Consider the following 12,521-nt stretch of genomic DNA (forward strand, 5'->3'; position numbering starts at 1 on the left):
CTCATTTATTTCCCCTCTTTAGTATTCCTTTGGCGATGACCTGGTTAATTTCCTGTTACAGCCCCTAGAACTGGAACTGCAGAAGACAATGCATACATACTGTGGAAGAATATACAAAGTGTTCATAAAGCAGCTAACAAAAAGTATGAGATATTTATGATAGAAGATCAAAGCGAAGTTGATTCTTACTACAAACTCACAAAACTATTTAATTTAAACAAAGACAGAATATATAAAATGTATGAAGGATGTTCATGCAAGAAATATAATATTGTGTGTGCCCAGGTAAATGTTTACCAGTGTAGATAAAATGAAGAAACTTCATATTATGAAGAATACAAACACTTTCCTGCGAAGAAGATATTTTTAATCTTTTAATCACTGTTAATTTTCATTCCAGTTCTAGTGAATATGGGAGTTACTGGCTGTTCTAGTCGGTTTTTTATTCTGCATAATTCAGTTGTCTGTCATACTCAAATGGGTAAAACAGAAATGAAGATAGATCTATTGGTAGAATGTACCTCATACATTATCTATGATTCTGCTAAACTGTGAATGTAGCAATAATTGAGTCAGCACTAACCTCACTTTAAAAGTGTGAGAACAAAGTTGTTTACAAGGGCAGAAGTTATTCTGTTTTCAAAGAAATGTGATGTAACCATTGACAATCTGTATGTGCCTTTAGATGTGTTCATCTCCTATATGTTAAAATATTGTTTTGACAATCGTGTTTCATATTTTAGATGTAAACTGCACATTATAAACAAGAAAAGGAGTACTTGTGGCACCTTAGAGACTAACCAATTTATTTGAGCATAAGCTTTCGTGAGCTACAGCTCACTTCATCGGATGCATACTGTGGAAAGTGTAGAAGATCTTATATACACACAAAAAGCATGAAAAAATACCTCCTCCCACCCCACTCTCCTGCTGGTAATAGCTTATCTAAAGTGACCACTCTCCTTACAATGTGTATGATAATCAAGGTGGGCCATTTCCAGCACAAATTCAGGGTTTCTCACCCCCCCCCCCCCCACACAAACTCACTCTCCTGCTGGTAATAGCTTATCTAAAAGAAAAGGAGTACTTGTGGCACCTTAGAGACTAACCAATTTATTTGAGCATAAGCTTTCGTGAGCTACAGCTCACTTCATCGGATGCATACTGTGGAAACTGCAGAAGAAGGTTTTCTCACCCCCCCCACCAAAACCTGGATTTGTGCTGGAAATGGCCCACCTTGATTATCATACACATTGTAAGGAGAGTGATCACTTTAGATAAGCTATTACCAGCAGGAGAGTGGGGTGGGAGGAGGTATTTTTTCATGCTTTTTGTATGTATATAATAAGATCTTCTACACTTTCCACAGTATGCATCCGATGAAGTGAGCTGTAGCTCACAAAAGCTTATGCTCAAATAAATTGGTTAGTCTCTAAGGTGCCACAAGTACTCCTTTTCTTTTTGCGAATACAGACTAACACGGCTGTTACTCTGAAACCTGTCATTATAAACAAGATTTTCAAAGCAATTAATCACTAGTGTCAGAGGAACTAGTTTCCCATATGTAGTTACTGATACCTTGTTGTGATACAACCTCATAACAGATGTTCAGCCATCTTGCCAAAATACTCCAGCAGAATTTTTTACAAAAATACAATATGAAATTTTTTAAAAAATAGTTATCACTTTTAATGATACTTTTTTGCAACTTCACTGAGCTTTCTGGAAGCAAAAATATATAATGGAACGTTGCCTCTATTATATTTAATTACTAAGAATGATTACATGATACAGTAGAGAGCTGTGAGTGGGGCTCTTAATCGTTCACCAAAATGCATATAGGACATGTTTCCTATGAGAACTATTAATCATGAGGAAATATTACAACATTACCACTTCCCCTCCTAACCCCTCTCCCCAATAGATTTGCATATGTGCTTAATAACAAAGCTTAAAAATCTTGGACAGATCCTCAGATGAATGGTTCCATTGACTCCAATAGAGCTGTGCTGATTTACAAGAGTATTAGGTCCCTCTGTTTTTGTTCATAGTTTCTATTCTATTGTTTCCAGGATATAAATTATTTCCTTTTGAAAAACGAAACAAAATAAGAAAAAATCTATTGGTTCTAATAGTAATAAAATATTATATCTCAATGGCATGAAATGCTGTTTTAGGTAATACTTGAGCTGAATTTAGATCAGGAGTTCTCACACTGGGGGTCGGGACCCCTCAGGGGGTCGTGAGGTTATTTTGTGGGGGCGGGGTCGCGAGCTGTCATTCTCCACCCCAACTCTGCTTTGCCTCCAGCATTTATAATGGTGTTAAATTAAAAACACTTTTTAATATATTTATAAGGGGGGTCGCACTCAGAGGCTTTCTATGTGAAAGGGGTCACCAGTACAAAAGTTTGAGAGTCACCGATTTAGATAATAGTTCTAACTGGAATGAAGTAATTATATGGTGTTTTTTTCTGGGAGTTCCTTTGTAATCTGAGCCTAAAAGATCCTGTCACTTTCTAGTCATCCCCACCTTCCATGAGGCCCCATATAATGGCCATCTTTCTGTCTGAGGATGTCTGGGTCTTATGTCTGTCAGACCCAGCTGGATCTAAGGAGTTGCTTAACAGTACAAAAGCACACCCTCTATTGGGAGCAGTGCTTCTGTTGCACTCCCAGCCCCTGCTGGCTCAGGGAGTAAGAGACTGGATGGGAAGTAGAAGCCAGAATCTCTTGCATGTAGAGCAATGCACAACCACTAGTCTTATTAGACATATCTGGAGCTGTTTTTAATAGGGATAATACAGGAAACTGTTTATGGGTTTTGATTATAGTCATCATACATAAATTCAGATGCCAGAAGGTAGTCTGCCCCGACTTCACTCAGTGATTTTTTGTACATATCAAATAAAAAGTATTAGTGAGCCAGATAAATCCTGTTAATTCTACTCAGCCATCTATTGGAAGTCACCAGATAGTCACCACACCGTATAGTCTTATTTTTAGAATAATGTGGAAATCAAATAATTCTCTTAATGTTTGGGTATTTACTTATTTTGCACACCAAGACACCATAGAAAATTTACTTTACTTTTGAAACTAGTTCATACTTACTGTTTCCATACTTATGAAGTGAAAGATGTTTATTTCCTTAAAAACTTTCTAGATTTAAAATCTGACAGTGAATGCAATTGTAAAGTTGAGTGACTTGCAGCATGCAGTGCATTATTTTTTTACATAAACTTTGTTTTGCATCTGTTTTTGTCTTCAATTTTTTACTTCTATTAATAGTACTGTGTGATTATGTTTACAAACACTTTCCTTTGTAACACCCTGCTTTTGCACATCTATAACTTGTTGAAATATTCACTCTTGGGACTGTTGTTTCATGCTTGATCTTTATACAGATGTTGGGTGGTTGTTTTTTGAAAATTTTGGTGAATCCTTTGAGCCATTTTTCAACAAAATGATGGAGTGCAAAAAGCAGTAACTTTTTCATTTAAAAAAAATCCACTTGTACTCTTTTTGAACAGAACTGAAACAAAAATGTCTGAATTTGAAAGTTAAAGCTTGTCATAGAATAGACAATCTACAGTGAGTTATGCTTTAATTAAACAGATTTTGCTTTAACATTTTTGAAAACTGCATTCTGTGCAATAGACTTTAACAGTGTATAAACTTAAGACAACCTCAGTGAACCTCTGGGCTTCTTGAAAAGTGTAAACTTTTCAAAAGTGGTTAAAAAGGAGCATGTGCTGCTGGTGAACCTTCCCACTATCTGATTAGCTTTTCAGCATAATTGTCTCCTAAATTGTTTGGGATTTTTTCAGTTTCAAGTTCTCTAGGGTCTACGAATCATAAAATTTTCTACTTGGAAAAACAAACCTAACTTTTAAAACACACATTCTGGGGACAATAAGGAGAAGAAAGGGTGGTCATGTGAGGGGAGGATCTTGCACTTCCTTAAGAATTTCTCAAACTGTGTGTTGGTAAGGTTATTTGCATAGAGGTATAGAAATATGTATTTAGCCTGAAACTTAGCTGACTTGTGTTTTCTAATTTTAGAAGTGTGCTATTTATTACTGACATTGACAGGTGCCATTTGGCTGTTTGCGTGTAATTATAAAACTAAAGGCTTCCCCTTTTTCCTATTTTTAAATTAAAAGAAACAAACCTACACTAATGGAAAGTTTTTCTTCAAGTGATTATCCCTATGTGTATTTCCCTCAAGATGTGCATGTGCTGTTGATTGGAGCTAGCAGTGTCCATTCCATCTGTGCGTGTGCCCTAAACCCCCTTGTGCTCTGTATCAAAAATATAAAGGGTGGAGTCAGATCAGTCGCCATTCCAGTTCCTCTCTACTGTCTTAAGCTTGAGACAGAGGACTACAGTGTCCATGCCCTTCTTACATCTTTTTTTAATAAGTGAAAATAGTTGTTAGATACAGTACTCATTTAGTATTAGTGTTTTGCTGTTTAGAAAATCGTTTTATTAGTATTTGTAGATTTTTATAGGCATTTGAAAGAATTTCTTCTCTATTCCTCCATCTTTGTTCCTTCATTTTTTTTTTCTTGAAGGGACTCTTCCGCGGTTCCATTTATTTATTTATTTATTTTTGATTGTCCCATTCAAAATCCCCTAATTTCAAATCAGCACCTTTTGAGATGGAGCTTTTCCCCAGAATGATGGATACTCTGTCTATTGTGCCTAAAGGAATCTCATATTTCAGCAAAGTTTGGAATATGTAAGTCTTTCTATATAGGACAAAAAAATCCAGGGAGGCATGTTTAAAATGTACCTCTTGGACATTTCCATGAGGCCAGCTTCTGATTCCAGTCCCTCTGACCCCTCTCCCCATGACCATGGTTAGCAGTGACTTAAAAAGACATCCTCCAGTTCCGCCTCAGTCAGTTTCAAGGTGCCTCCCAGCAAGAGTGCTTGTAGATATGTCAGGGAAGGCTGTTGGAGATAAGTCTGCACAATCAGGTGTAGAACTTAAAGGTAGATCACCTCAGAAATCTCACAAAAGTGCAGTCTTAACTCCCTGAGTCAACCCCATACTGAGAGAGATTCTGTGGCCCACTCTGGAGTGATGGAGTTTCTAGGGAGTGCGGTACAGTTTGTTCAGTACTGACCGTGAGAGGGCCCAAATCCATTCTGGGTGCCAAGTCTATGAATGTCTGGTTGCCTCTGGTATTTAAAGTATTGGTACTGGTAGCTGCTGCTTCCTCAGTACTGGCAACGTCTGCAGTGCTGAATGTTTCTTTGGTACCTAGTATTTCTGTCCTGAGTAGCTAGATACCAGGCACTTGGGTACTGAGTACTTCTGTTCTACCTATGACTATATCTCCTGGGTTTTTGGTTCTATTAATGTTGGTGCTGGTTACTTATATGATACCAAGAGACCTGCAGGTTTTCAAGGAGCCTGAGTTTCCCTTACTCTCAGGAGGTCTGCTTTTGACTTCGGTGCATGTATCCCTAGAGCCAATGGTACCATCCCATTCCCTGGCACAGTCCCATTCACAAAGGTTTCCTCCTATGCATGCCAACATCTTTTGAGGTAGATGTTTTGTACACTTAAGTGTTAAGTGGAGGACCCATAGGGTCACATGTCTCAAAGATCTAGTTTCTGCACAGGGTGAGTATCCTCTCCTTTTGGTTTTCTCTGCTTTTATGTCCTGAATTGCCCATCAGTACTGCTTCCGCCAGATCCAGACCTGTTATCCCTCTCAACCGCTACACTCTCTATCTAACTACGTGGCCTTTGGATGAATATCAGAAGTAGAAAGGGAATGTTCATCTGAAGTACAGAATGTATTAATCAATAACACAAGAGTCTCCACTAAAAGACTTACAAAATGAGAAGATTTATGGCCTGGTGCAAACAACATCACCTGATGCCTTTGGACTCTAAAATTCCTTTTGATTCTGAAGTATATACTCTCCCAAGAACTTGAATGTCTCAGTCAGTTCTCTTGTGGTACATTTTGTTGTATTTGTGATCACCATGCAGCTATAAAAGCATTCATGGTTTCTCTCCTTTCCTCCACCCCATCCTAACACTACCAGATATCTAAAGGGAATATTGTTGGTATTTCTACCCAGTAGGGAACTGACCCCTACCTATGCTTAAAACATAGTTTTGTCAGGCCTCGTGGGTCATCCTTTTCGAACAGTTGGTTACGTGTTAATTACGCAACTTAACTGTGAGAACTTCCTCCCTTCTCACAACATCTGCAAGGAGGGTGGGTGAATTAGGGGTTCTTGGGGCTGACCCCCTTTACATGATCATTTTTATCCAGATTAAGATGTCCCTTAAACCATTCCCCCCAATTCACATAGCTAAGCTGATTCACCAGCCTGGTAAATCCCCATCATTCCACATTCATTTGGCCACCGATTGGCAGCCATCTGCAGTGCCTGGGAACGCATAACATTGAACTGATGGGTCCTAGAGATCATTTGAACTGGGTACTCAATCTATTTTACCTCCCTATCCCCTCCATGACACCCTTCCCCATCCCTCTTCAGGGACCTTTCTCACAAGAGTTTACTACAACAGGAGATAGTTTGATGACTCCTAACTGGAGTAGGTGATCTAGTATCTCAACATCTAAGAGGTAAAGAGTTCTACTGTTATTTCCCAATATCCAAAAAGAAGGGAGGTTGGAGACACATACTAGACCTCAGCCCTCTCCACTTTGTCAAGGCTCAAAAATTCACAATGGAATGATCATTGATAAGGTGACCAGCGTTGGAACAGGGAGATTGGTTTTTGGCCCTCGACCTCCAGGATGCCTATTTTCATATCTCAATCCGACCTGTTCACAGACTATTTCTCAGATTCACTCTGTGACACAACCACTACCAATACAGAGTGCTCCCCCTTCAGGCATATTTTCCAAGGTTCTTTCCGTGTGGCCGCTCATTTACATTCTCAATGGATAATGATCTACATTTACCTGGACGATTGCCTCCTCAGAGATTGATCTCTGAAAAGCTCACAAAGTCACCGAAGCTACAATTCACATGTTTACAGAACTGGGTCTACAGATTAACACCCAGAAGTCAACCCTCACTCCAGTGCAACGCCTGGAATTCATAGGGGCCAACCTTGATTTTGTAACAGGCCAAAGCCATCTTACCTCATCACATGTTCCTATTGTAGTGAGGCAGCTGCCCCACTTCTGGAGAACAGGGGTTAAAAGCAGCCAAGCTAGGCAGATTGGGGAAGCAGCCACAGCTGGGGCCATACCAATCAGGGCCCAGCTGGCCCTGATAAAAGGGCTGTGGAGCCAGGAGCTGGGGAAGTCTCTTTCCAGCCCTGGAGGAAGAAGGATTAGCTGCCTGAGAGGAAGGTACCTGAACTGGAGCAGAGCTGGGGAATAGGGCAAGAAAGCTGGGGAGCTCCAGCCTGGTAAATCCCTGGGCTGCAGGCCTTGTTGAAGGCCTATAGAGGTACTGGGGTTACAGAGATACAGCCTGGGAATAGGCAGAGGCAGCTAGTCCTAACCCCTTGCCAATGATGAGTGGCCTTTACTGCAGTCTGCCCCAGTGAGCGGGGGCTAGCTGATGACTGGCAGTAGCCACTAAAGCAAGGTGGGTTTAGAGGGTGGGGTTTTTCTTGGGAGGGGAGACCCAGAGTAAGGGGGTACTGTTGAGGCAGAACCCTGAGGTAAAGAGCCCCGCGGTCCAAGAGGGACATGAGGCCAGTGGCAGGCGAGACCCCGACCTGCAGAGGGTGCTCTGTACGCTGGAAAAGAGCTAATTCCCAGACAACCAGCAGGAGGCGCTGTGCCGGTGAGTCTTCGCTTCGGTACACTATCCTTAGTCACACTCATAGACACTGTTCAAAACAGACCACAAATACCAGCCAGGCTCTGCTTCCAACACTTGGAGCATATGGCAGCGGGCACAATGGTAATGCCACGTGCCAGACTTCAAACGTGCAACAAAATGTGGTTCAGCTCAGTTTACAGACCAAACAAGGATGGGCTGGACAAATCACTGTCACCACCCACCAGGATCAGAAATTCCTTAGACTTGTGGAAGGACCCAGCCAACATTTGCAAAGGGGTTCCCTTCTCACAAACATCTGTCGTTTCTCCTCACCACCAACATATCACTCATAGAGTGGGGTGCACATCTAAACAGCCTCATAACACAAGGCAAATGGTCACCCGTGGAGATACCCTTTCACATCAATCTCCTCAAATTAAGAGCGGTCAGGAATGTCTGCGTCCATTTCCTCCCACTGATCACAGGATCACACACAAAGATCCTAACAGACAACATAGCGTGTATGTACTACATCAATCAGCAGGGAGGGCCAGATCGCCCTCCCTATGTGCAGAAATGATGAGACTATGGAACTGGTGTATCTCCCACAACATTACACTGTCCACGGCTTACCTCCCAGGCACACAAAACTCGATAGCGAACAGTCTCAGTCACAAATTCCCACATGACCATGAGTCTGAGATACACTCCACAGTGCTTCACAACCTATTCAGACAATGGGGGACAATGTCCCAGATCTCTTCACCACTCACCTAAACAAGAAATTTCTATGCTGCTGCTCCAGAGCAGGGATGGAACAACACTCCCTGGGTGATGCTCCTTGGGATGAGGACCTTCTCTATGCCTTTCCTCTGTTTCCTCTACTGTCGAAGATCCTGCTGAAAATGAAAAGGGATAGCGCTCACGACATTCTAATTGCTCCTACTTGGCCGAGACAGAACTGGTACCCTTACCTTGCACAGCTTGTGATATGTCCTCCGATCCCTCTCCTGGCCATCCCACACCACCTCTTCCAGAACAGAGCATGTGTCCTACATTGCAACTTGGGGATTCTCCTCAAGGCATGGCTCCTGCTTGGTTCTAACACCTAGAAAGCTCCTGTTCAGGGGTGGTACAAGACGTACTGCTACACAGTAGGAAGTCCTGAACACGATGTGCTTACCTGCAGAAATGGTCCAGGTTTCAGATTTGGTGCATGTCCCAGTGAATCTCCCCAGCATCTGCTACTCTTCTGCATATCCTAGACGATTCTTTGACCCTAAAACAGTTGGACTATCTGTAAGCTCTCTGAGGGTTCACCTAGCTAACAGCTATAACTGCTTTCCACCAACCTGCAGAAGGGTACTCAGTGCTGTCACACCCAACTACTGAAAGATTCCTCAAGGGTATAGTAAACCTTTTTCTCAATCTTGACTTCCTACCCCCACATGGAACCTAGACCTGGTACTGAAAGGACTGACTAGGCCCACCTTCGAACCCATGGCCACCTGTTCGCTGGTGCACCTATCAGTGAAAACAGCCTTCCTGATAGCGATTACCTCAGCCAGGAGAACAGGAGAGAGAGCGCCGTATCCCCCCTACAGTGTATTTTTTCCAGACTAGGTTATGCTCAGGCTGTATCCAAAATTCATCCCTTCCAATCTTCTACTCCAAGCATCACCAAGACAACAAGGAGGCTATATTACATACCCAGGATGTCAGGAGAGCCCTGGCCACGTACCTGGACAGGACAAAAGCCTTCAGGAAATCCCCTAGGCTTTTCCTCTCCATCATGGAAAGATCCAAGGGCTCCGCAATATCACCCCAAAGCCTTTCCAAGTGGGTCCCGAATTGGATCAGACAATGTTACCAAGTCCTCAGCATGACCCCTCCAGACTCAATTTGTACACATGCCACATAAGAACAATGAAAAAGCATTCAGATCCTGAATTTTAATAGAAGAATTTTAATAGAATTTTAATAGAAGTAAAAAGAATCGCCTCTGTAAAATCAGGATGGTAAGTACCTTACAGGGTAATTAGATTCAAAACATAGAGAATTCCTCTAGGCAGAACCTTAAGTTACAAAAAGACACAAAGACAGGAATATCCATTCCTTTCAGCACAGCTTATTTTTTCAGCCATTTAAAGAAATCATAATCTAACGCATATCTAGCTAGATTACTTACTAAGTTCTAAGACTCCATTCCTGTTCTGTCCCCATCAAAAGCATCACCCAGACAGACAGACCCTTTGTCCCCCCCCCCCCCAAGCTTTGAAAGTATCTTGTCTCCTCATTGGTCATTGTGGTCAGGTGCCAGCGAGGTTATCCTAGCTTCTTAACCCTTTACAGGTGAAAGGGTTTTTTCCTCTGGCCAGGTGTGATTTTAAAGGTGTTTACCCTTCCCTTTATATTTTACACCCCTCCAGACTCTATTCGTACACATGCCACAAGGTCCCTTCTTCTGTCGCCTTTGTCAAGAATGTTCCTATCTCAGAGATCTGTAGAGCGGGGACAGTCCACACTTTCACAGAATGCTGTGTGATCACCGGGGATTCCGCCTCCGATGCCATCTTCAGCTCCATGTTACTGTCATCTGTAACTGACCCAACTCTGAAGTCCCTGCCCTCCAGAAGGGTTACTGCTCGGGAGTCACCTATGATAGCGCACCCATAGGGAAACTACTTGAAGAAGAATTTACTCACCTTGTGTAGTAATGATGGCTCTTCAAGATGTGTCCCCCTCTGGATGCTCCACAACCCACCCTCCTGCCCTCTACTTCTGACTTCTTGTCTATGACTCTGTGGTAGAGAAGGAACTAAGGGAGGTTAGCCCACATGCTCTAGCTAGCCTCGTGGCACAGCATGAGGAGAGACAACACATGTGTAGGCCTAATGGACACTGCTACTGAAGTTCTTCGGTCAGCCGCACAGGGACCCAAGTGCACCTACAATAGAGCACCCATAGGGGGACACATCTTGAAAAACCATCATTACTGCACAAGGTAACTACTTCTTTGTGTCAAAGTTAATTCCATATTGATAACATGGGCTGTGAATGAGCTGCTGTTTCCATTTGAATGATGTATATTTAGAGCAGACTGTGCATAGCTTTAACTTTTTTATGAAGAGTACTAGTACTTCTAAGTTTGTTCCTTTTTGTAACCTCCATCACGGAGGTAGGTAAATAGGTTCCTTACCATGACAATATAGAAAGGAATGGGTCATTTTTACCTTTTAAAATGGTTTGAAATTAGGCCCATTTACTTGAAACACCACCTAAAATCAATGCCTACTGGTGCATGCACACATGCCAAGATTGAGCGTACATCAGAAATTGCAGCCCAGCTATCCCATTTCCTGCCATTCTTTATGAGGAGTTGGAGAATTGCCTGTATTTTCTCCTCTCTTTTAGAAACTTTCCTTTGCTTGTTATTTTTTAATCATGGTGGTAAAATGTTTTTTTTTTCTATATTTTAGTGGCAGTTATATCCATTCTGCATCTCTGATGCAGTTGTGCCATTCCAGTAAGTCAAGGTAGAGCAAACTCACCCAGTGATTGCAGTTTTGTCCTTCCTAGAGCTGTTTTCATAGCGTTTGTTCTAGTTGCAATTAATTAAATGCAGTCTTGTATTAAGTATGGCTCTGGTTTTGGTAATGTCTGGAACAATCCAGTTGGCTTATTCACAAGTGTTTGATGAGGGAGAGTTCCTGGAGAAGGTGTTTTGTGTGGGTTTTAACTCTCTAGCTTTCCTTCAGTGGGAAGGACTTTCTCATCCCAAGTTTGTCAGTTTATTCTGTGCTGAGGGCTGTGAAGGATTCACCTTTCTCGTCAAAGAAATCTAATCAGTATGTCTGATGCAAGGGCCCCTTCAAATCCAGTGAATTGTTGAATTAGTGAGTTTCAAAGAGCAGAAATGTTGAACAGCAGTTAGGGATTACAGGGAATTGTCTGCTATGTTGTTTATGTAGCAAACAAGTGGTAGGCACTTTGCAGATATGTAGGAAGATAGATCTCTGTTCTAAAACCTCACTTTCTAAGTAGACAACTGACAGCGGGTGGATATGGCAGTATAAATAGGATAAAATGCAACAAAAGATTTTATTTTTTCTGATTTTATTTATTTTGAATTTTCATCACCTTTCCTCTATCAGCCCTTTCTGCATGGAGCACTCCTCTCTTACTGTTTTTGACGATCACTGCCAACTCCAGTCATCGTCCCTTCCTGTCATGACTCCTGTGCTATTATAATAGTCACCTTGATCGATCCTTCAGCCCTCATATAGATTGCGCCAATCACAACACATCTTCCATTCTTCTTTTAGCCTGGCCTCTCTATGACAGACAGTTGTTTGCTCCTCTGTCTTCGTCAGTGCCCATGTTTTGATGCTATACGACATTGCCGGCCATACCGTTGAATTGAAGAAGTTGGTGCATGTTGCCTTGTTGATTTTTCCTTGGAGGACATCCTTGATAGAACTGAATGCGGGCCAACCAGCTTTCTGTCCTCTCAAGAGTTTTCCAGCATTTTCTGTAGTTTGATAGTGTTTTCGGCAATCAACACAATATCGTCTGCAAATCTGAGGTGGTTTAACTGCTTTCTGTTGACACTGATTCCACCCTTCCACTTCATCCGTCTCATTACCATTTTGAGGAAGGCTGTGAGGAGTTTTGGTGAAACAGTGTCTCCTTGTTTCATTCCTTCACACATAATAGTCACAAAATTAAGAAAACCAATATGTT

At 41.9% G+C, this 12,521-nt stretch overlaps 1 protein-coding gene across 3 annotated transcripts in view; it reads left to right on the plus strand.

Moving 5' to 3' along the window:
- The window catches only part of GXYLT1 (glucoside xylosyltransferase 1), a 72,659-nt gene extending 71,795 nt beyond the window's left edge, over positions 1-864 (plus strand). Inside the window, exon 7 of one of the 3 annotated variants that reach the window (XM_073328037.2) lies at positions 23-864. In XM_073328037.2, the coding sequence (XP_073184138.2) occupies positions 23-160 (138 nt within the window). In that variant the 3' untranslated portion in view covers positions 161-864. The remainder of the gene's footprint in view (positions 1-22) is intronic. The other 2 variants (XM_073328035.2, XM_073328036.2) reach the window with 2 other exon arrangements.
- The last annotated feature ends 11,657 nt before the right edge of the window (positions 865-12,521 follow it).

The sequence above is a fragment of the Lepidochelys kempii genome, chromosome 1 (genome assembly GCF_965140285.1).
Source record: "Lepidochelys kempii isolate rLepKem1 chromosome 1, rLepKem1.hap1, whole genome shotgun sequence".
Lineage (NCBI taxonomy): Eukaryota > Metazoa > Chordata > Testudines > Cheloniidae > Lepidochelys > Lepidochelys kempii.